The 25399-nt window shown below is 45.9% G+C and overlaps 1 protein-coding gene across 1 annotated transcript in view; it reads left to right on the forward strand.

Annotated features, from left to right (window-relative positions):
• LOC119974606 (tetratricopeptide repeat protein 7A-like) overlaps positions 1-25399 on the forward strand; it is a 451074-nt gene that overhangs the window by 174745 nt on the left and 250930 nt on the right. Inside the window, exon 12 of the mRNA XM_038813643.1 lies at positions 19837-19954. Within this exon, the coding sequence (XP_038669571.1) occupies positions 19837-19954 (118 nt within the window). The remainder of the gene's footprint in view (positions 1-19836; positions 19955-25399) is intronic.

Consider the following 25399-nt stretch of genomic DNA (forward strand, 5'->3'; position numbering starts at 1 on the left):
TTTTAAAAACAATAACTCTATTAATTCTGCTATTTTTATGATCTCGCTAGCAGGCTGATTGGCTGGAAGTGTGAAAGAATAAAAAAAGGCCACATGCATTTTAAAAAACTTGGCAAATTGCCCATTTTCCTGTCTGCAGTGCAATGTGAATATGTAGTCAGCATTTCATCTATTTTAATCATGTATAGTTCAGAGAAACTCAAATGGCCGTATCAGCAATGCTGCAGAGGTGGTAGCCAGAGTCAGGAAGGTTAATTGTTATTGACAGGATCTGCATTGGCCTCTGCAGCCTCTAATAAAGTTTATGTGGTACAGTCAAACAGCACCTGCAATTCTGAACCTTCTCTTGAAACTTTCAAGGAGAAATACTCCTTTCATATTCTTTGTCAACACTTCTAAATGCGCAGCCTCGTTAATGGTTTGTGGGGGTGGGGAGTGGATAATTACTATTTCTAATTGGTTATCCTTGTGATATTGGGTAACAGGGAGAGAAATGGACATTTTTGGAATTCTGCTTCAAATGTAATTAGTTGTTTGGTCACACCAGGTTTAGTGCAGAATCGTTTCCTTAAATTTTCAGATGGCGTGTACATTGTTTATTTCTGCCGTATCAGATTCATCCCACTCCCCACCAACCCACTGCACCATCCCTGTTTCATGCACCTAGAAGAGCAGGTTGATGGCCTGTTTCCAAATCAATGCTGGGTGTCTTAACTTGCCCAAAATGCCAGAGGGAAGTTAATATTTTCTGCTCCCAATGGGAAGTGGTGTCCCTGCCTGCAATTACTGTGGTTTGTGAGTATTGATGAATTCAAACCGTATTTTGCAACACGGTTGAAGCACATTTTTAGTGGAGTTGACCCTTTGTTGTTCCTCTGGGTCTCCATTGTAATGTTGTAGCACTCTACGTTTTTCAATTTTCATCATTTTGCCTGAGAGCAACAAATAATGCTGAGTTATTGAGCAGGTTCTCCTATAGGCTTTGGAATCTTGACGTCAGGACCCAATGGGAATCCCGAGCCCATGTTTACCAGGAGCCAGGTTGGGGAGCTATTTTATTGGATGTTGCTCCTAATTGACTGTCTCCAAGCTCACCCACCTCTCAAGGACGGCAGGTGGGTTCCTGATGCTATAGACCCAATCACACGGCTGGCAGCTGTAGTGACTTGGCAGCCCCATCGAGAGATATGGGGCTGGATTCTCCGCTCCCCGACGGCAAAATACTACATTCGGCGAGGGCAGAGGATCCATTTTGGTGGCAAAATCGGGACCGGTGCCGGTGCAGGTTTTCCAATTTTCCACACCCCGAAGATTGGCGTACTCGGGGAGTACGCCGCACCGAGTATCCACCGCCTCTGGCCATTGCCTGAGGCCCGCCCCGCGATGCTCCATCCCCGACCGGCCGAATTCCCAACGGCGTGGGACTCTCATGGTCCTGCCGCTCGGGAATCTCGTGAGGCGGCCGCGGACTCAGTCCAGGGACGCCATAGTCAGGGGAGGGCTGATCGGTTTTCCCGACGGCGTGGGGACGTAGTCCCAAAAATGGAGAATCCAGCCCCTCGAGTTGCAGAGGCAGGAGGGAGACATTGAAGGACCATCTCTTTACCCTATCTAGCTGAATGGGCTAGAGCAGGCTTGTTCAACTCATGGCCCGGGTGCCTCAATGTGCCCCTTGAAAACGCAGAATCCAGCCCGGAGCCAGTATTCTGCAATAAGCCTACGGAGGCAGAAGTCCCTTCACCAGAATCCCTTTGATTAACAAAACCAATAGCAGTACGGCCACGTGCATTCAGCTTGCTGTCTACACTAGGGAGTGCAGAGGATCTGACCCTCCGTTATATACAAAGAAGAGGTTCACTGATTGACCCACTAATTCGTATTCCAGTTGGTCAATCTCAAAGGCCTGGTCTAAGTCATTACATATTCAATCTATGGATGGGTAAGTTCAGGAGCTGCTCCTCCAATCGCAGGCTGGTTCTCTTCTGGATTTGCTAATGAGAGGCTCACTGATGATGGGCTCAACCGTGTGTCACTTAGTCACTCACTCTGGGCGAAATTCTCCGACCCCCAGCAGGGTCGGAGAATCGCCTGGGGCTGCCGAAAATCCGGCCCCCGCCGTGGCAGAGATTCTCCGCCACCCGGGAAGTGGCGGCGGCGGAATCTCGCCACTCCGATCGGCGAGGCCCCTGCGGTGATTCTCCGGCCCGGATGGGCCGAAGTCCCGCCACTGGGAGGCCTCTCCCACCGCCGAGCTTTGAACCACCTCTGTAACGGCGGGATCAGCGGCGCGAGCGGGCCCCCGGGCTCCTGGGGGGGGGCGGGGGGCGATTGGACCCCGGGGGGTGCCCCCACGGTGGCCAGGCCCGCGATCAGGGCCACCCGCTCAGACTCCGGGCCAGTGCCCTGGGTGCACTATTTCTCTTCCGCGGCCGCCACGGCCTCCGCCATGGCGGAAGCGGAAGAGAAACCCACATCGCGCATGCACCGGTGGTGGCGGCAGCTGGCCGCTGACGTCACCGCCGGCGCATGCGCCGACCGGCGAAAGCCTGCCGGGGGCGCGGGTTTATTGCGCCAGTCTTCTGGTGCCAACCGCTCCGGCGCGGGGCTGGCCCCCAAAGGTGGGGAGAATTCCCCAACTTTGGGGAGGCCCGACCCCTGAGTGGTTGGCGCCACTCCCCTACGCCGGGACCCTCCGTCACGCCGGGTAGGGGAGAATCCAGCCCTCTGTCTCTCTCTCTCACACACTCACTCTCTCATACTCTCACCTCTGCCCCCTAATGGAACACAACGGCCAGGATGGCAGACCTGTTGCAGGGATGACCAAGGAGCAGCACATGCATACACACACGCACACCGACACACACGTATGCCAGCAGAGGCAAGTGCAAGGTCAGCGCTAGTTAAACCCAATTGGTTAGCTTGGCCTTGTGTCCACCCCCTTCTCTGTCTCTCTGTAGCTCTGCTTCTTGAGCCAAAAGACAAAACATGGTTTTATTGCTTCACTCTGCTGCTTGACACTTTTTAATGGTCATTTTTATTATTTTTAAAAACAATTATCAATTTATTGCCTTGACATAGAATTTCTAAAATGAAAATCATGTTTAACATTGTGCCAGAACTAACTTGCTGAAATTTGTGCATCGGTCTCAAGTGAGAAGAAATTGAAATTTTCTCACACGAAAAGGTTGGACAAACTTGGGCTTGAAGGTGTGGTGTTCACATCAGCAGATGAATCTGCAGCAGGGGATATAGTGGGAGATTCTATCTGTCTCTGTTTCTGTTCACTGTGTATGTCAAGAATTTGGATGTAGGCTAAATGAAGTAGAGGAAGTGGTGTCCAAATCAGCAGATGATTCTGCAGTAGGGGACATAATAACTAATATGACCAAAAGATATTGGTAAGATGGTAGAATGGGCAAAAAAGTGGCAGATGGAATTTAGTTTCCATAAATATAAGGTGGTAAAAATAATGACATTTATAATTATACTTTGAATGGGGGGAAACTGTGTAATTTGGAAAGCAAAGGCATTTACGGTTCCTGTTCAAAAGGCATTAATATTGCATCTCAAGTGGTTCAGAAAATAGCGCAATTATGAATCTATATAAAACACGATTAGAGCACTGTTCAAGTACTGTGTTCAGATTTCGACTCCAGGCAATAGATGTTGAGGCTATGAGATGGGATACCACAGAATCACTCAGATACTGAGCTCGAATGGCTCAGTTGGTAGCACTCCTGAGCTACAAGACCGAGGTTCAAATCCTGCTCCAGGACTTGTTGGCCGTGAAGGAGGGGTTCTGCGGTTCAAAGCAGGTTGTTGAGCAGACCACAAAATCTTTGCAAAATTTCATACCCCTTCCCAAGGGAGAAAAAAAAATGAAGATGTGCAAAACAAACACACTAGGGTACTGCTGAATGATAAGCTGAGGAGGTTTATGTGGAGCATAAATACCCAGCGTGGTCCAGTTGAGCCAAATGGCTTGTTTTTGTGTTGGAATTTGTACATAATAGTCACAGGGAATATAAATATGAAGAAAGCCTTGGAAATTAATTGATTCGGAAGTGATTAACGTAGATTTGATAGATGTTTAAAGTTATGAAGAAGCGGACAGAGCAGATGGAAAAGGACTTTCAACAATTGAGGAGTCAAGAACAAGAGACATTAATGTAAGGTTTTAAATATAAGATATTTTAGTCAGATTTTGTTGTGGAGAGTTGCGAGCCTGTGGCATGCAGTACTAGAATTAATGTTTGAAGCATCAACCACCTCAGCATTTAAGCATAAATGTTTGAAAGCACAGAGCATGAAGGAAGAGAGCAACCACATGTGATTAAGACTTCAGTTCAAGGAGGACTTTTGTTTTAAATGTTAGAGTACCCAATTATTTTTTTCCAATCAAGGGGCAATTTAGCGTGGCCAATCCATGTACCCTGCACATCTTTGGGTTGTGGGGGTGAAACCCACGCAGACACGGGGAGAATGTGCAACCTCCACACGGACAGTGACCCAGGGCCAGGATTCGAACCTGGGTCCGCAGCGCCATAGCAGCAGTGCTAACCACTGTGCCACCATGCTGCCCTAGTTCAAGGAGGATTAATACAAATTTAACCTGGTTGTACCGAAGAGCCTGTTTTCGTATTGTGATTTCTATGTAGTTGTAGGTTTTTTCAAAAATGTGAACCTTCCAGCTTTTCAAAAGGTTTCACCCAACCTGTCAAGGCATGATTTCAGCTCTGCTCTGAGTGATGAAACGGAAGTCACGTATTTAGCCTGTCACAATCTCTGCCTTGCCTAGCAATAAAACAGTGGGTGAAATTTAATCAAGGCGATGGGAGTTTTGTTGGACATCTAGAGAGCCAGGGAGAGCTCCGCCTCACCTCCTTTTGGGGAAGGGTCACTGTGTTAATTCCCATTCGGGCATTTAACTAATTCAGCAGGGGCATGGGAACCTGGATTGTAGTTTTGGGGTACGGGAGATTGAGAGTATAGAGGTCAGGAGCACAGATTTGACTTCGCAGGAGGGTGCCAGTGTTCAGGTAGGTGGTTTGAAGTGTGTCTACTTCAATGCCAGGAGTATACGAAATAAGGTAGGGGAACTGGCAGCATGGGTTGGTACCTGGGACTGCGATGTTGTGGCCATTTCAGAGACATGGATAGAGCAGGGACAGGAATGGTTGTTGCAGGTTCCGGGGTTTAGGTGTTTTAGTAAGCTCAGAGAAGGGGGCAAAAGAGGGGGAGGTGTGGCGCTGCTAGTCAAGGACAGTATTACGGTGGCGGAAAGGATGCTAGATGGGGACTCTTCTTCCGAGGTAGTATGGGCTGAGGTTAGAAACAGGAAAGGAGAGGTCACCCTGTTGGGAGTTTTCTATAGGCCACCTAATAGTTCTAGGGATGCAGAGGAAAGGATGGCGAAGATGATTCTGGAAAAGAGCGAAAGTAACAGGGTAGTTGTTATGGGAGACTTTAACTTTCCAAATATTGACTGGAAAAGATATAGTTCGAGTACATTAGATGGGTCGTTCTTTGTACAATGTGTGCAGGAGGGTTTCCTGACACAATATGTTGACAGGCCAACAAGAGGCGAGGCCACATTGGATTTGGTTTTGGGTAATGAACCAGGCCAGGTGTTAGATCTGGAGGTAGGTGAGCACTTTGGAAACAGTGACCACAATTCGGTGACCTTTACGTTAGTGATGGAAAGGGATAAGTATACCCCGCAGGGCAAGAGTTATAGCTGGGGGAAGGGCAATTATGATGCCATTAGACATGACTTAGGATGTGTAGGTTGGAGAAGTAGGCTGCAAGGGTTGGGCACACTGGATATGTGGAGCTTGTTCAAGGAACAGCTATTGCATGTTCTTGATAAGTACGTACCAGTCAGGCAGGGAGGAAGGGGTCGAGCGAGGGAACCGTGGTTTACCAAAGAAGTGGAATCTCTTGTTAAGAGGAAGAAGGAGGCCTATGTGAAGATGAGGCGTGAAGTTTCAGTTGGGGCGCTTGATAGTTACAAGGAAGCGAGGAAGGATCTAAAGAGAGAGCTAAGACGAGCAAGGAGGGGACATGAGAAGTCTTTGGCAGGTAGGATCAAGGAAAACCCAAAAGCTTTCTATAGGTATGTCAGGAATAAAAGAATGACTAGGGTAAGAGTAGGGCCAGTCAAGGACAGTGGTGGGAAGTTGTGTGTGGAGGCTGAGGAGATAAGCGAGATACTAAATGAATACTTTTCGTCAGTATTCACTCAAGAAAAAGATAATATTGTGGAGGAGAATGCTGAGACCCAGGCTATTAGAATAGATGGCATTGAGGTGCGTAGGGAAGAAGTGTTGGCAATTCTGGACAAGGTGAAAATAGATATGTCCCCGGGGCCTGATGGGATTTATCCTAGGATTCTCTGGGAAGCCAGGGAAGAGATTGCTGAGCCTTTGGCTTTGATTTTTAGGTCATCATTGGCTACAGGAATAGTGCCAGAGGACTGGAAGATAGCAAATGTGGTCCCTTTGTTCAAGAAGGGGAGTAGAGATAACCCCGGTAACTATAGGCCGGTGAGCCTAATGTCTGTGGTGGGTAAAGTCTTGGAGAGGATTATAAAAGATACGATTTATAATCATCTAGATAGGAATAATATGATTAGGGATAGTCAGCATGGTTTTGTGAAAGGTAGGTCATGCCTCACAAACCTTATCGAGTTCTTTGAGAAGGTGACTGAACAGGTAGACGAGGGTAGAGCAGTTGATGTGGTGTATATGGATTTCAATAAAGCGTTTGATAAGGTTCCCCACGGTCGGCTATTGCAGAAAATACGGAGGCTGGGGATTGAGGGTGATTTAGAGATGTGGATCAGAAATTGGCTAGTTGAAAGAAGACAGAGAGTGGTAGTTGATGGGAAATGTTCAGAATGGAGTTCAGTTACGAGTGGCGTACCAAAAAGAACTGTTCTGGGGCCGTTGCTGTTTGTCATTTTTATAAATGACCTAGAGGAGGGCGCAGAAGGATGGGTGAGTAAATTTGCAGATGGCACTAAAGTCGGTGGAGTTGTAGACAGTGCGGAAGGATGTTGCAGGTTACACAGGGACATAGATAAGCTGCAGAGCTGGGCTGAGAGGTGGCAAATGGAGTTTAATGTGGAGAAGTGTGAGGTGATTCACTTTGGAAAGAATAACAGGAATGCGGAATATTTGGCTAATGGTAAAATTCTTGGTAGTGTGGATGAGCAGAGGGATCTCGGTGTCCATGTACATAGATCCCTGAAAGTGGCCACCCAGAATGATAGGGTTGTGAAGAAGGCCTATGGTGTGTTGGCCTTTATTGGTAGAGGGATTGAGTTCCGGAGCCATGAGGTCATGTTGCAGTTGTACAAAACTCTAGTACAGCCGCATTTGGAGTATTGCGTACAGTTCTGGTCGCCTCATTATAGGAAGGACGTGGAAGCTTTGGAACGGGTGCAGAGGAGATTTACCAGGATGTTGCCTGGTATGGAGGGAAAATCTTATGAGGAAAGGCTGATGGACTTGAGGTTGTTCTCGTTAGAGAGAAGAAGGTTAAGAGGTTACTTAATAGAGGCATACAAAATGATCAGAGGGTTAGATAGGGTGGACAGTGAGAGCCTTCTCCCGCGGATGGAGGTGGCTAGCACGAGGGGACATAGCCTTAAATTGAGGGGTAATAGACATAGGACAGACGTCAGAGGTAGGTTTTTTACGCAAAGAGTGGTGAGGCCGTGGAATGCCCTACCTGCAACAGTAGTGACCTCGCCAACATTGAGGGCATTTAAAAGTTTATTGGATAAGCATATGGATGATAAGGGCATAGTGTAGGTTAGATGGCCTTTAGTTTTTTTCCATGTCGGTGCAACATCGAGGGCCGAAGGGCCTGTACTGCGCTGTATCGTTCTATGTTCTATTTGTGGCTGGTGGCGGGCTTTACCCAGGATACATATCAGAGGCCGGCAGCCCATCATTACCATCAGCGCCACCAGGGGAGCTGTGGTAGCTGCCAGTAATACACCCACCAGAGGCCAGGATCTGCAAAAAACCTGGGCCACAGGGTGAGTGAGGCTGGAATGAGGGTTGAGGAGACGGTCATTGACTAGAGGGTGCCTGGGGAGTTGGAGGAAAGAGCAGGGGGTTGGTTCTCCATGGGCCCACCTTTTTACCCCCACCCTTCCTGATGACCCATCCCTCGATCAGGCGCAGAGAGGACCTGACAGTGAAGACCCCAATCTCTTTACCCCACCCCTCACACCATAGCTCGGGAGTCCACAAGCAAACATGACAGCTTTGTGCTTCTTTCCGCGACAGCAGCAGGATGTGGTCTTAAGTTGGCATTAACTGAATGTTTATGGGCCTCAATTGGCCTCTGGGCAGGACCGTAAGACATAGCATCAGAAGTAGGCCATTCGGCCCATCATGTCTGCTGCGTCATTCAATGAAATCATGACTGATCTGATATGATAATCCTCCGCTCCACTTTCCCACCTTACCCCCATAAACCTTGATCCCCTTACTGATTATGTTTATCCCAGCCGTGAACATACTTAAAGATCCAGCATCTATGATAAAGAATTCCACAGATTGACTACCCTGTGAGAGAAGGCATTCCCACTCATTTCTGTTTCAAATGGGTGACCCCTTATCCTGAGATTATGCCCTCTGGTTCCTGTCTCTTCCCCAAGAGGAATCAACCTCTCAGCATCGATCATGTCAAGCCCCCAAGAATCCTACATATTTCAATAAGGTTGTCTCTCATTCTTCTAAACTCTAATGAGTATAGACCCAACCTACTCAACCTCTCCTCATAAAAAAATCCCTCCATACCCAGGATGAACCTTCTCTACCAGTATACCTTTCCTTCAATAAGGGGACCAAAACTGTATTCCAGGTGTGGTCAAACTAGTGCCTTGTATAATTTTACCAAGACTTCCTTATTTTTATACTCCATTCTCTTTGAAATAAAGGCCAACATCTTATTAGGATGGCTGCCCATGAGCCTTCCACCCCGGTCTTAATTGGGGCAGAGACGCAAAGGTGGCAGGGACCCCACTGAGTACCCTCCTGCCCAATTAAATATCATCCCTTCCTCCAAATAAGCCTCAGGAGAGGACATTGAAGGACGCTGGGCAGAATTTAATCAGCTGTGACTGCACTCTCTCTGTGTGGGTCAGTCCACTGCTGACCTGGTGCAGTATCAATCCCAGCAATCCTCCCACTAGAAAGTTCAAGGAAATCTGAAATGAAAGTAAAAGGGTCATCTAGGGGCTGGTTTAGCATAGTGAGCTAAACAGTTGGCTTGTAATGCTGAACAAGGCAGCAGCTCGGGTTCAATTCCCGTACTGGCCTCCCGAACAGGCGCCAGAACGTGGCGACTAGGGGCTTTTCACAGTAACTTCATTGAAGCCTACTTGTGACAATAAGCAATTATTATTATTATTGTATGTGAGACCCAGACCCTCCTGGAGAACTGCAAGTAATGACATTGCTGCACAGCCAAGGGAGAGGAATGTGGTGTGGAGATGAGTGGGTGTGAAAAGAAAAATGTGAACCATAGGGATTTTCAAACGCATGTGCCAAGTTGGATAGTTTTCAGGTTGTTTGCATGTGAAGGGAGCTAACGTAGTTCACCCATTATCCATGTTTTTTTCCTTGAAAGCTCCTTCTGAAATCATTTGCTGTTTGCATGTGAAGGGAGCTAACGTAGTTCACCCATTATCCATGTTTTTTTCCTTGAAAGCTCCTTCTGAAATCATTTGCTGTTTTCCCTGGAAGGAAAGCAGCTTGTGCTGACCTTTATGATCTATATATATAAATAAGCACTTTAAACAAGCGTTGGTTTAAAAACTGTTGGTAGATGAAAGAAGACTTTAATATTAATTAATTATCCTGTTTTTAATAAAGTCAAAGATGGAAGAGATGTGCCAATAAATGCTGAAAATATGATACTCAAATTGCAGTTTGGCATTCATTATCTGTTGGGCGGAGAGATGTGCTGCTGCTTTGGCTTTGAAGTCGTAATGTTTCTCCACGGAGCAGTCAGGCTTCATGTCATTAGGTGATCTCATCATTCCCTGGCTCTTGCTCAGAGAGCCGTCAGTCTGAATGTGGGATCTTACCCCCTCCCCCATATTTGCACTTAAAATATTGATTTCTTTGAAAGCTGTTTCAAATATTCTTTTTTACTCCTTCATTTAAAAGCTTCCAATCATCCTGGCTTCACTACAACAAAAATGACTAAGAACCTGTACTTCTGGTGATTTGTGTATTATTTTGGTGCAGTTCTCATCCAGTCAGCACTGGGATGTTTAGATGGTGATCAAAAAAGTAAAACCATAAATTCTGGATGTCAGAAATGAAACCAGAAAATCTGGGAAGTATAAAGCAGATTGCTCAGTGCCTGAATGAAAATAAGGCCAATCTTCTGGGCTGGGTCAGAGCCAGTGTGGTCAAGGTGAAGAAATCCCTTGACTGGATATTATTTCAACAAACTTGGGGACGTTGGGGGAACATGAAAGAGGTTGAAAGTCAATGTCCAATTCTGTAAAAATAGTTAATATATTTTAACCCTTGGTCTCTCTGTTGCTTTCACTGTTGTACGATTTTAAATATTTAGCATTACTGTGTCAGTTGCGGTGAAAGATTCCACCTGCAACATTAACCAGTCTTGTTCTTTCAGCTACTGATCACTCTGATATACAGTTCCATCATATTCTGCTTTAATTGCTGAATCTTCTTTTACAATCGACGTGCACTGTTTGGGTCACACGGTGCCAACATTGATGCTGCAGCAGATTCAGTCTTGCTCTGAATGTGCTGAAAAGCTCCCTTGTCACTTCAATGCAATGTGTGCTTTATAGGAAATCATTGCATGGGAATCCTCATTTGACTGCATTGCGGCTGAAATGTAAAACCTTAAGAATAAACCATCACGCCATTTAATTTTTACCTAAACTATGATTTCAGGCATATCTACACAACATTTTGGGCATTATCTGGAATTCTTAATAGTTCTTAATAGGAATTCTCCAGTGAATGTGGCTCTAAAGCTGCCATTTGTTGGGGTCAAGATTGCGATCAGCTTGGTGACACTCACTACCTCAGCACATGACAAAGGATTAACACCCGAGGGTAAGGTACTTCCAGGAGCGATTTCTAATAAATCAATCGGGTTTCCCTGTTTGTGTGTGGTACTTACAGGAGAGTTTTTGAATAAAAGGAAAAATATGTTAGTATTAACATGCCCCATTATAAGGCGCTGGCTCCCTTGGGTGTGATACAGTGAATGCTGTGTTTTGTGAATTCATTGAATTTACGCTGGTACAAAGGGTTGCTATGGAAACAAATCAATCTGCAGCTTTGTTCCCTGGAGCAGCAATATACAACATTTTGGAGCTGGGGAATAGATACATGTCGGAGTGAACTACATATGACAATGTGAGAACGTAGGCACCTCATCATATATGGAAATTGGAACACTCGCAGATAGCCAGGGGCAGGTTATCCACCTTCCTCCTCTTCCTGGTTGCAGGTGGTATGCAGCCAAAAGGAGAACAGGAGCACTGATGGGAGAATAAAAGGAAGTATTTTTTTTTCACCATTAAACCTGGCTCAGTTTTGAATAAGGAAAACCGGAAAATAACGTACTGCAGACAAATCCACAACATGGTGAGATAGCAGGTAAACTGGAATAGGAAAGAGGCTAATATCTTCATTATTAATGAGCAGCAGGCACAAGAGATTGATATCTTAGGCATTTTACATTCAAACCACAGATTCTCTTCCCTGAATCTGTTTTTTAATTGAACACAGAAATTCTATAGCAGTCCTTGCAAGCTAGTGGTGCTGGCCTGCCACCAGTTCAAACTAGACATTATGACGTTTTTATCCCATTCTCTCTCTCATTTTCATGTGGAATTAACTGCGTTTCTGCCCTCTATGTTCTATGTTCTATTTTGTATTTTCAGTCATATTTCAGTTGCCAGCTTATTTCCATTACTATTTGTGCTTTTCTTTTCTCTGCTTAGCACAAATTATTGCTCGTATGGACAAGTACATTATATCTCTTTGTAATTTTACTAGCTCATGGAGGCAGCATTGGGGGAGGGGGCCCTGGAACATCAGAAAAAATGGTGTCTGACCAATTCTCTCAAGTTTATCCACCTCCAGCCACATTTTGCAGGGTCAGGCTGGATGGCAGCCTGTCTGGCAGCAGCAAGAAGCCAATTAAGATCATTGAACACCAATTAACCGGCATTTTCTAGGGCAATGACTGTTTGCCGGAGGAGCAATGTCTTCAGCTCGAGAGGGTGGATGGAGTGTCATGAAATTAATTTGCAGTTATCTTTAAATGAACAAATAGGTTTCACAAATCTGCATCCAGGGGATGGGATGAGAGTGACGGTCCTTGACATCAAGACCCCCAATCTAATGGGGAAGTTTCTAAGTGCCGTTTTTGGCAGGTTTTGCTGCGAATTTCTCACCGGCTCTGTCGGCGAGTTCCCCATCGCTATCGAACCACATTTTATCACTTTATTGGTCCCTGGGGAGTGTCTCATTGGGTGAGCCCACAGTTAAGGTCTGATTGAATAGCTACACTGTGCCCAAAAAGCAGTGCACTGAGTTGCAAAGTGACCGATAGAAGCAAGGAGGCTTGTAATGCCTCGCAAGATCTAAAGCGATCTCGCGAGATGCTGCAATGTGAACCCCGCCCATTGTGGACGCGATCACTTTTGGCAAATCTGCATATTAGAGTGAGACAGCGAGTCTCACTTTAACATGCAGTTTCCCTAGGCACCCGAAGCATTGGGATCTGTCCCCTTTGCTTCGGAGACCTCTGGCGAGCACCGTTCAGTACTGGTCTCCACAAACGAGGGCCAGACGGCACTTGTGGGTGTCTCCCAGGGGATTGGCGGTCACCAGCTGCATGACCTTTGGGCACTGCTGATGCTACCTGGCCCCCTGGCAGTGCCACCTGGGTGACAGCCTGGCACTGCCAGCTGGAAGCACTGCCAAGGTGCCAAGCTGACATTTTTAGCGAGGCGGCGATTAGTCCCAGAGTGCCCTGCGTGGGTGTTGTGGGGAGGGAGTGTTGGGGACCCCTAATAGTGAGATGGGGCTTCGGAAGGGATCGAGGGTCGCGTTGGGGCCTCCAGAGATCGGGGCGCTGTTTCAGCGATCTGAGCTCCTCAGTGAAGAAAACGGGGCTCTGTGCATTCTCCATTGAGGCCAGTGATCTTTTTTAAAAAATCTTTATATTGGTATTTTTCAAATTTATGTACATTTGCCATTCATTTTCATTCATTGTACAATGCAGAAAAAGGCTTTGTCCTACTTTACTTTACTTACATACTGCTGCCACCTAGTTTGGCATGCCCCCCCCACACCCCTTTCCCTGACCCCTCTCTCTACCTACCCCCCCACCCCACTGTCCTCCCTAGTCAATTGAGGGGTGCCCTCCCCTCTCTCCTTGTTTCCCCTCCCCCTCTTTTCTTTCTTCCCTCCATCGGCTTCCACTTGTGTTCTTTTCGTGGCTGTATGAAAGTGAGAATTGACGTTTCTCCATGTCCTTCTTTCTTTTGCCTCTTTAATACCCCCTGTTCCCCTATCTACTGGCTCTTGCTGGCCTCGAACAGGTTTTGGAACAGGCCAACAAATTGCCCCCATGTATTAAGGAAGCCCCCCTCGGATGGTGTGTTTGATCTTCTCCAGGTGGAGAAATTCCGAGAGGTCAGCGAGCCAGTCTGCAGCTGTGGGTGGTGCCGATCGCCAGCCGAGCAGGATTCTCTGGCGTGCGATTGGAGAAGCGAAAGCTAGGATGTTGGCCCTCTTCCCCATCTATAGCTCTGACTGCTTTGATATCCCGAAGGTTGCCACATTTGGGCATGGCTTCACCCTCACCCCCACAACCTTGGACATTGTCTCGGAGAAGGCTGTCCATAATGCAGATTTGGGACATGCCCAGAACATGTGGGTGTGGTTGGCCGGGCCCCTCTGGCACCGTTCATATTTGTCCTCCACCTCCGGGAAGAACCTGTTCAATCGGGTTCTGGTCAGGTGCGCTCTGTACGCCACTTTGAACTGCATGAGGCTGAGCCTTGCGCAGGAGGAGCTGGAGTTGGCCCTGCTCAGTGCTTCGCTCCAGAGTCCCCATCCCACTTCTGTCCCCAGTTTGTCCTCCCATTTCCATCTGGTCTCGTCCAGTGGTGCTCGGGCTCTGTCCAGTAGCTGTCTGTATATTTTCCCACAGAGTCCCCCCTCCTTATTGTCTGTGTTCACCAGGTTCTCTAATAGTGTGGTCTCCGAGGACCAGGGGTATCCTACTGTCTCTTAGCGGAGGAAGTGCTTTATTGGCAGGTGTCGTATTTCCTGTCCTGTCGGCAAGTCCTATTCCTGTGTCAGTTCGTTCAGTGTCGCTAGTCTGTGCCCTATTGAAAAGTCCCTAACTTAGCATTCCCCTGGCCTCTCTCCATTTTTAAAAGTGGTGTCTGGCATGGAGTTATCGCAGATGGGGGCCATGGGGTACATCTTGGTTAACCCGAAGTGCTGTCTTAGTTGGCCCCATATTTTCAGTGTGGCCGCTACCACTGGGCTTGATGTGTATTTCGTCGAGGGGAATGGGAGTGCTGCCATAGCTGGGGTCTGGAGGATCATTCCCTGGCAGGTGGCCTTCTCCATCTGCACCCACTCCAAGTTGGGTATGTGTACCCATCCCCTCACTCTTTCCGCTGCTGCTGCCCAGTGAAAGTATTGTAAGTTTGGCAGTGCCAGGCCTCCCTTGATTTTCCTCCCCCCCACCCCAGACACACACACTCAAATACCATGATTACGCTATCTACATTTTGGAAGACGGCCTTGGGGATGAAGATCGGTAGGGACCTAAACAGGAAGAGGAACCTCGGCAGCACGTTCATTTTGATGTCTGCACTCTCCCCGCCAGGGAGAGTGGGAGTGTGTCCCACCTCTGTAGGTCCTTTCTAACTTCTACCACCAGACTGGTCAGGTTCCACTTGTGGATCTGTGGGCAGTCCCTGGCTATTTGGATCCCCTGGTATCGGAATCTATTTTGGGATATTTCAAACGGGAGCTCCTCCAACTCTGTCCCTCCCTCATTTGGGTTTACTGGGAATGCCTCACTCTTGCCCAGGTTGTGTTTGTAACCCAAGAAGGTTCCGAGCTCTTTCAGGATCTGCATATGATTGTTTTCAGTCCCTCCCGTGGCTTTGTGACGTGCGGGAGCAGGTCATCCGCAGAGAGTGAGACTCTGTGCTCACTGTCTCCCCTTTGGATGCCCTTCCAGCTTTTCGCGAGACAGCTATCACCAGGGGTTCGATTGCTAATGCAAACAGGAGCGGGGAAAATGGGCACCCCTACCTTGTGCCTCTTTGTAGCTCTTCAGAGCTGGTGGTGTTAGTTTGCACGCTCACCTTGGGAGCATTGTAGAAGAGACACACCTAGGCGGTGAATCCTGCTCCTAGCCCAAACCATTCTAGAACCTTGAGGAGGCACTTCCATTCGACTCTGTCGAAGGCCATTTCTGCGTCCAGGGAGACAATCCATCTCTTGTGTTCTCTCCCGGGGATGGGTTGGTGGGGGGGTCCGGGGGGGGGGGGGGGGGGGAGGGGGGGGGGGGGGATTATCACGTTTAACAGCTGCCTGATGTTTGCTGCGAGTTGCTGACTCTTGACAAAGCCTGTTTGGTCCTCAACAACCACCTCTGGTACACAGTTCTCCAGTTTTAGCCAGTACCTTTGCGAGTATTTTTGCATCTACGTTAAGCTGCGCAATGGGCCTATATGATCCTCATTCCATCGGGTCCTTGTCTTTTTTAGGTATCAGTGGAATTGTGGCCTCTGCTAGTGTTGGAAGCAAAGTGCCCCTTGCTAGCAAGTCTGCAAACATGTCCCTTAGATGTAGGGCCAGGTCCGCTGCAAAGTTTGTATAGAAGTCCACCGGGAACCCATCCAGTCCCGATGCCTTCCCCGCCTGCATGGAGCTGATGCTCTCCATGATTTCTCCCAGATCTATTGGTGCTTCCAGCTCCCTTCATCTGTCTTCCCCCACAACTGGTATTTACAGTCCTTTGAGGAACTGTTTCATCCCCGTGTCCCCGTCGGGGGGCTCAGAGGTGTATAACCCTCGGTAGAAGGTCTCAAATGCTTGGATAACCTCTTTTGGGTCAGCTGCCAGTCTGCCTCTGCTGTCTTTTACCTGTTCTCTTTTTGGTTTTGGTTGTGTTTGATGTATATGTAAATGTCTTAATAAAACAATTAAAAAGAAAACTACATTTCTATGTTGCAGCGGTTCATGAAAGTGGTTCAGCATCATGTTCTCGAGTGTGATTAGGGACGGACAACAAATGCTTGCTTTTCTAGCCTCGGTCACTTCCCATGAAAGAATAAAAAATAAATGAAGTACATCCTTGCAGATGAAAATACCTGATTGTTCTGGGTGTTAGGATTTGTATGCTGGTCCCAGCATTGATGGTACACCTCCATCTTATGGCTCCCTCTCCCTTGCTATATGCTTGAGTGGCGCACATCATTCTTGGAGGGGGTGCCAGCTGCTCTTCTTGTCCTTTCCACGTCCGGTGCCTGCACATCCCAGCCCTACATGAATGTGCTCCCACAGATGGCTTCTTAATTAGCCACCTCCAGGAAGATTGTACCCATATCCTTCCGGTTCTCAAGCTGGAATTCATCCTGACTGTGCATGGGACCAGCACGCAAATGGCAAAACTCAACTTCCCGTGTCGGTGGAGCGAGCTTGCGCTCAAATTAGCTAGGCTGAGAGATCATTTCTTCATTGTTTTTGCACGTTAGATTTCTATAGTTCAGCCTTATTAACTCAATGATGAGTAACATTGGCCACATCAACACCAGACTAAACTAATGAACAGGATTATTCAGAGGCAATTGTGAGCAGTAGCAGCAGTAACTACCAGCTGTCAAAGCCATTTCAAATAACACAGTAGCTTTGAAGCAGTTCATGAAAGGTTAAACAGATAAACCAGGCAACCAAAGTCTTTGAAAATACAAAACTGTTGCCAGCCGATGGCCATCTGTTTAGATTGTAATGTTACTTTATAGTTTGGTGGAACATGTCAGTTGTTTCCATCATTTAGTTGATTGTTTTCTCAAATGCTTATGTGTGCAGGTCATCAAAAATATTGGCTTCACTGGCTTTTTTGCTGACAGACTTCAGACAACGTTAGAAGAAGAGAAACAAACTTCCCAGTATGCAATTTCAGAAGCCATTTTGAACCAACTTTCTTGAAATAATCTAACTTTGAAAAAAATGAAAAATGAAAATCGCTTATTGTCACGAGTAGGCTTCAAATGAAGTTACTAGTTGCCACATTCCGGCGCCTGTTCGGGGAGGCTGTTACGGGAATCGAACCGTGCTGCTGGCCTGCTTGGTCTGCTTCCAAAGCCAGCAATTTAGCCCTGTGCTAAACAGTCCCTATTTTGAAGCAAAGTAAACTAGTACAAAGAAACTATGAACAAATGAATGCTCTAGTTTACCCACCACGTCCACATTTAAAAAAATAAATTTAAGAGTACCCAATTATAGTTTTCCAATTAAGGGTCAATTTTAGCGTGGCCAATCCACCTACCCTGCACATCTTTTGGTTGTGTGGGTGAAACCCACGCAGATATGGGGAGAATGTGCAAACTCCACACGGACAGTGACCCAGGGCCGGGATTCGAACCCGGGTCCTCAGCGCCATACACCCAGTGTTACCCACTGTGCCACATGCTGCCCCATAACATCAACATTTAACTGACTTCTCAGCATGGGAAGAGAGGATACCGAGAGATTAGGTGAAAAGTCAGGAAAACAGGAAGGCAAAGACAAACTATGAAATTAAATTATCATAGAACGTAAGGCTAAATAGTAAAATATTTTGTAGGCACATCAATGAAATAGGATGGCAATGATGGGAATATAGCCATTAAGAGGTAGACAGGATAATGCAGGTAATTTGATGGCATTAGCATTGGTGTTTACCAGGGAGATAGAACAGATGGACATGACATTGAAGATGGGATGAATGATGAGAGAAGTGCAGCTAAAATAGAAAAGGGAAAGTATTGAAGAAACTAAACAAACTTAAAATGGATAAGCTCTTGGTCCAGATGGATTGCACCCATGTATTTTAAAAGAATCTAGGGAAGAGATAGCAGAAACATTACTGCACACGTTTTAGTAATTCACTTGAAAAAGATGTAGAACTAGAAGACTGGTCGACAGCTAATGTAATTCGTAGCTGTAGGCAGACCATATCCAGGCAATTGCAGGCCAGTCAGCTTAATACCGGTGGTAGGAAAAATAAATTAAAACACATTTTAAAAAGAGATTAGAAAACATCTAGAAATGGAAAATATAATAACTACCAATCAGCATAGATTTTCAAAGAGAAAATTTTGCTTGGCCAATACTTCTGAATTTTTTTAGGATTTAACGGAGAGTAAACAATGGTAATGCAGTGGATGTAATTTATCTGGATCTTCAAAAGGCCTTTGATACGGTACCCCATAATAGAGTAATAAATAAGGCTGAGAATATGGAGTCAGGGAACAAGTGGAAGAATAGATTGTTAGCTGGCTTCAAGATAGAAAGCAATGGAGGTGAAAAGAATGGCGAAGGTGGGAAGTGCTGTTCCACAAAGATTGGTGCTGTTGCTCACAATTTATATTAATGATTTGGACTTTAGAATCAAAAATCAGAAATTTTCTGATGATTCCACATTGTGCATGTTGGGAGAGTTGGGGAGGGAGGGCAGTGTAGTGGGATGGAATGGTCTATACAGAGGGGGACTATAACAATTTACAGGAGACCATTAATAAACTTACAGAATGGGGCAATAATTGGCAAATGAAGTTTAACACAGATGAATGGGAGGTAATACAATTTGGTAGGAAGAATAGAGAGATCACTTATTACTTGAAAAGTGCAAATCTTGGTAGAGTTGAGGAACAAAGGGATCTCAGAATACAGATATGCCAGCTATTAAAAATAGCACCACAGATCAGGAAGGCCATAAATAAAGCAAAACAAGCACAGAGTTTAATTTGTAGAATTGCAAAATAGGGAAATAAAGATAAAAGTGTATTCTTTAGACTCACACATCCGTGCACTGTATGCCATTTTGGCCGTCAATTTATAAAAAGCATGCAGAGGCACTGGAGAAGGCACAGAGATGAAAAAGGTGGTGACAGAAATGCATGGATATATGAAATGACAGATTGGGTTTCTCTTTCTCTTGAACAAAGGCAGCCGAGGGATCACCCAAAAGAGCTCTTCAAAATTATGAAGGTTTTGATAGAGTGGGTGCAGAGAGAATAGCAAAGAGCATAACTGGCGATCAATATAAGATAGACTCCAAGTAATCTGCTAGACAATTCAGAAGAAACGTTTTTAGCAAAGATTGGTGAGAATATGGAACTCTGTACCATTGGGAGCGACTGAAATGAAATAGTACAAATGCATTTAAGGGGAAATTAAGAATGGAAATGAGGGCGAAGGGAAGAGAGGGTTGCAATATTGGATTTAGCTGAGGAAAAATGGGAAGAAGCATGCATAAACGCCAACATGGACTGATTAGGCCAAATGGCCTGTTTGTTTCTGTGCCATATATCATATCTTTTGTAATCCTACGTAAAGTTTTATTTCTTCAAGGAAAAACAGTTCTGTTTGTTGTGAGTTGAACTCACTGTTCATGGCTTTGCATCTCACCCTTTGTGGCATTAGCCTCAAATGCAAGAACAGAATGCTGAAATTAATTTTAACTTTCTAGCACTAAAGTAATGTCTGTGTTTTTGTGATGTATGTTTTCTGTTGGCAGCTAGAAGAAGGAGAGCAATTTTGCAAGATTGTAACAACTATGGGGGAAGAAGCTGGTGAATTTCTTACCAAAGGCTATCTGGGCCTCGGGCTGGTCTACAGTCTCCAAGCTACGGATGGTAAGATGATGAACAAGGCTGTGTAAGTGCAGCATGACAGCAAATAAATTGCTTCTGTAGGTACCTTTAGCAAAGCAGTGCCTGATTTGGTGTAGTCAAAGGCAAGTGCATAATTGTTTGCCAAGCACGCAGAATTTGTTCTGAAAATGCAATTCTTTCAGTGCAGTTGTTTTCGAAACAGATTTTCTCTGTCAGAATAGGGAATACACAAAAACGACTGGCCAACAGCTGCTCCTGGACTGGTACTAGTGTCTGCTATAACTGTCAGTTTGGGGGAGGTAGGGAGAACCTAGATGTATCTTTTCCTGGCCAATATTTGACTCTTGACTAACTGCCTCCTATCTAAATATATTTTTATAATCCTGCAATCCAATTTATATGCAATCCTGACATCATGGTGGGGTTGAAAGTGTGAAGAGGGCTTAACCCAAGAAATGGGTGGTTTGGGTTGGGTGGTTATGATGGTGGTGGTTTTGGGGTGGGTGGCAGGACCTTGCAGTTAAAATCTGCTAAATCTGTCTCCCAAACCAAACCCATCTCCAATCTGTCAAACTTCTGGTTTTAGCAGAGGCCGGAAGTTGGACAGGTGACCAACCTGCTCTTTGGGTTGGAGCTTTAAGTATGTTACTGAGCTACAAACCTCATGGTCATGCATGTTTTCAATTGCAACTATTATTGATCAAGCTTCCTAACGACCAGGGAAACTGACAGTTTCAACATCCACCCCCCCCCCCCCCCCCCACCTCCTCCAACCATCACCATTGTGGTAATAGCATGATTGTGTTGCAATTCACCGACTAACCACTAGGAGTCTCACTATATAAGTGAAATGTTAGAGTCAAGTGACTTCAGACTGGCTGGAGGGAGATGCAGAGAGAGGTTGCCTGTGCATGATCATACTGTTATTCATCTGTTGTTTTATATACAGTTTACTCACAGTTAATGGTAATAAATCGGTTATACCTTTAGCTACAAGTGTTCTTGTAATATATATCAGACCATCTGACAAAAGCATTACATGGTACCAGGCTTGGATTGCATTAAACACGGAGAAAAAACTGTCAACCTGCCACGAGGTCCACAGAGATTTAAAGATTTTGCAGACGGCCAGAATTAACAACATGGAGTCAGTGAAGCCGCCAATAAGTCTCAGATTTTATGGCAATGTGGACAGCAACTGGTGTGTGTTTAAACAGCAATTTAATCTGTTTCTTACTGCAATAAATGTAAGAGATCAATCAGATTTGCAAAAGACAGCGATGCTCCAGCAGCGGCAGGGCCCGAAGCAATTGCTGCATTCAATATGTTTAAATTTGCAAACGACGATGAAGATAGCAAATATTTTAACAAAGTAATTTGATGATTTGATGCACATTGCACCACCAGAAAGAATGAAATGTAATAATCATAATCTATATTAGTATCACAAGTAGGCTTACATTAACACTGCAATGAAGTTACTGTGAAAATCCCCCAGTCGTCACACTCCGACCTCTTTTCGGGTACACTGAGGGAGAATTCAGAATGTACAATTCACTTAACAAGTGCGTCTTTCGGTACTTGTTGGAGGAAATTGTAGCATCCGGAGGAAATCCACACAGATACAGGGAGAACATGTCGACTGGGCACAGACGGTGACCCAAGCCGAAAATCGAACCGGGGCCCCTGGGACTGTGGAGCAATAGTGCTAACCAAAGTGGGATCCTCAAAATCTTAACAGGAATATCAAAGAGAACATTACCAAATACCAAAGCATGAGGAAATCATATTTCTGATGGCTGGTGCACAGTTCTTTATGAAATTTTACTAATCTCAATGTTTCTGGCAACTAAAGCTCGAGGAACAAAGTACAACATACTGTACTTTTAACACGCCATTTGGATGGTACTACTTTCTGAGAATGCCTTTTGGCATAATTTCGGCATCAGAATTTTTTCACCTTGCCATGGAGCGCATTATCAAAGGCATCAAAGGTGTGCGTGTGTACTTGGATGATATCGTCATTTGGGGCTCAAACATAGAAGAGCCCAATACGAGGTTGGCTAAAGTCTAACGAGCTTCAGGAGAAACGGACGGAAGCCCAACAAGCAAAAGTGCCAATTTGGAGTAACTGAGGTCACATTCCTAGGTGTCAAGCTCTCATCGCATGGCATTGAACCTGACGAGGACAAAGTCCCCGAAGAGCCAGAAGAGCTCTTACGTGACTGCTTAGAGACAGTCCATATTTAAGAACTCAGCGACTAACTTAAATGAGTATGCCACCACCGCCACAAACTTCATCAGCAAATGTGTGGACGACTGCGTGCCAAAGAAAGCAGTACGTGCGTTCCCCAACCGGAAACCGTGGCTCAACCGCGAGATTGACTCCTTACTGAAGGACAGATCTGAGGCAGACGACCCTGTCCTATACAAGAAATCCAGGTACGCCCTCCGCAAAGCCATCCGAGATGCCAAGAGAGAATATCAAACTAAGCTAGAGTCACAGACAGACTCTCGGCAGTTGTGGCAAGGACTAAACAACAAAACGGGCTACCAAGCGAAGCCGAGCAGTATCTCTGGCAGCAGCGCACCCCTCCCCGATTAACGTAATGCATTCTATGCTCGGTTTGAGCAGGTAACCAACAATCCGCTGTCGAGTGCCCCAGCAGCCCATAATTCACCCATACCCACCATCACAGTTTGCGAAGTCAGATCGGCCTTTCTCAAAGTGAACCCACGGAAGGCGACGGGCCTGGACGGGATCCCTGGTCGTGCACTCAGAGCCTGCGCATACCAGCTGGCAGAGGTATTCACAGACATCTTTAACCTATCCCTACTCCACTCCGAGGTCCTCACCTGCTTCAAGAAGACCACCATCATACCGGTACCAAAGAAGAACCAGGCAACGTGCCTCAATGACTACCGCCCAGTGGCCCTGACGTCAGTTGTAATGAAGTGCTTCGAGAGGCTGATCATGAAGCGCATCACCTCCAGACTCCCGGAACGCCTTGACCCACTTCAATTCGCATACCGTCGCAACCGGTCCACATCAGGCGCCATTTCTCTGGCCCTACACTCATCCCTAGAGCATCTTGAAAACAAGGACTCCTACATCAGACTCCTATTTATTGCTTACAGCTCCGCCTTCAACACCATAATCCCAGCCAAGCTCATATCAAAGCTCCAAAACCTAGGACTTGGCTCTCCACTCTGCAACTGGATCCTCGATTTTCTGACCAACAGACCACAATTAGTAAGAATGAACACCAACTCCTCCTCCACAATAGTCCTCAATACCGGTGCCCCGCAAGGCTGCGTACTTAGCCCCCTACTCTACTCCCTGTACACACACGACTGCGTGGCAAAACTTGGTTCCAACTCCATCTACAAGTTTGCTGACGATACGACCATAGTAGGCCGGATCTCGAATAACGACGAGTCAGAATACAGGAGAGAGATAGAGAACCTAGTGGAGTGGTGTAACGACAACAATCTCTCCCTCAATGCCAGCAAAACTAAAGAGCTGGTCATTGACTTCAAGAAGCAAAGTACTGTACACACCCCTGTCAGCATCAACGGGGCCGAGGTGGAGATGGTTAGCAGTTTCAAATTCCTAGGGGTGCACATCACCAAAAATCTGTCCTGGTCCACTCACATCGACGCTATCACCAAGAAAGCACAACAGCGCCTATACTTCCTCAGGAAACTAAGGAAATTCGGCATGTCCACATTAACCCTTACCAACTTTTACAGATGCACTATAGAAAGCATCCTATCAGGCTGCATCACAGCCTGGTATGGCAACTGCTCGGCCCAGGACCGCAAGGAACTTCAGAGAGTCATGAATACCGCCCAGTCCATCACACAAACCTGCCTCCCATCCATGGACTCCATCTACACCTCCCGCTGCCTGGGGAAAGCGGGGAGCATAATCAAGGATCCCTCCCACCCGGCTTACTCACTTTTCCAACTTCTTCCATCGGGCAGGAGATACAGAAGTATGAGAACACGCACGAACAGACTCAAAAACAGCTTCTTCCCCACTGTCAGCAGACTCCTAAATGACCCTCTTATTGACTGACCTCATTAACACTACACCCTGTATGCTTCATCCGATGCCAATGCTTATGTAGTTACATTGTATATCTTGTGTTGCCCTATTATGTATTCTCATGTATTTTCTTGTATTTTCTTGAATTTTGTTTAATTCCCCTTTTCTTCCATGTACTGAATGATCTGTTGAGCTGCTTGCAGAAAAATACTTTTCACTGTACCTCGGTACACGTGACAATAAACAAATCCAATCCAATCCAATCCAAGCAATTCTAAACATGCCAAAACCCCACGACAAAAAAGCCATCTTAAGAGTGATGGGTACGATCAATTTTATAAGGAAATTCATTCCACACCTGCCAGCAAACAGAACACATCTACGTGATCTCCTGCACAAGACAACAGATTTCACTTGGATTGAGCAACATGAGCAAGAGTGGAAGAAGCTCAAAACTTCACTAACCACCACGCAACTTCTCACATTTTTTGACCCATCTAAGCAGATTAAAGTGTCAACAGATATGTCCAAAGATATTCTAGGAGCAGTTCTCCTGAAACTTGAGCATATTGATTGGAAACCAGTTGCATATGCATCACGGTCCATGACGACAACAATCGAAAAAGAATGCCTGGGTTTAGTTGTAAGCTTGGAGAAATTCCACCACTACGTCTATGTGCTTCCAACTTTCACAGTTGGGACAGATCATCATCCTTTGGTTAACATCAAAACATCAAAAAAAGTCTCAACCTGATGTCTCTGTGCATTCAGAGGTTGATGATGAAGTTACAACACTATGACTTCAATCTCATCAACACACCAGGCAAATATTTGTTCTTAACAGATGCATTATCGAGAGCCCCGATACAAAGTATTAGTAGTGAAATTGCTGAGGGTGTAGATCTGCATGTCAATCTTATTTCCACACTACGACCAGTATCAGATACGAAACTACGTGAGATCCAAGAAGAAATGAAAAAATGAAAATCGCTTACTGTCACGAGTAGGCTTCAATGAAGTTACTGTGAAAAGCTCCTGGCCGCCACATTCCGGCGCCTGTTCGGGGAGGCCAGGAAAGAGACCAGGAAAGATCAAACTCTTCAAGAGGTGATGAGGAACATCAACTCACACTAGCCCAGAGGTCAATGTATGGAGTTCTACAATATAAGATCTGAACTCATTGTCATTAATGGAGTGGTGCTTCATTTCAACATTATAGTCACACCTCAATCTCTTCACAAGGATGTACTAAAGAGGATACATGAAGGACATCTTGGAATTGAAAAATGTAAATGGAGCGCTCATGATTTTGTTCACTGGCCAGGTATAAACCAGGATAGTGACAGGACGGTCAGTTATTGTGACATATGCCAGACACATTGTTGCAAGCAAACCAGAGAACCTGTGCAAATATC

The sequence above is a fragment of the Scyliorhinus canicula genome, chromosome 1, assembly GCF_902713615.1.
Source record: "Scyliorhinus canicula chromosome 1, sScyCan1.1, whole genome shotgun sequence".
Lineage (NCBI taxonomy): Eukaryota > Metazoa > Chordata > Chondrichthyes > Carcharhiniformes > Scyliorhinidae > Scyliorhinus > Scyliorhinus canicula.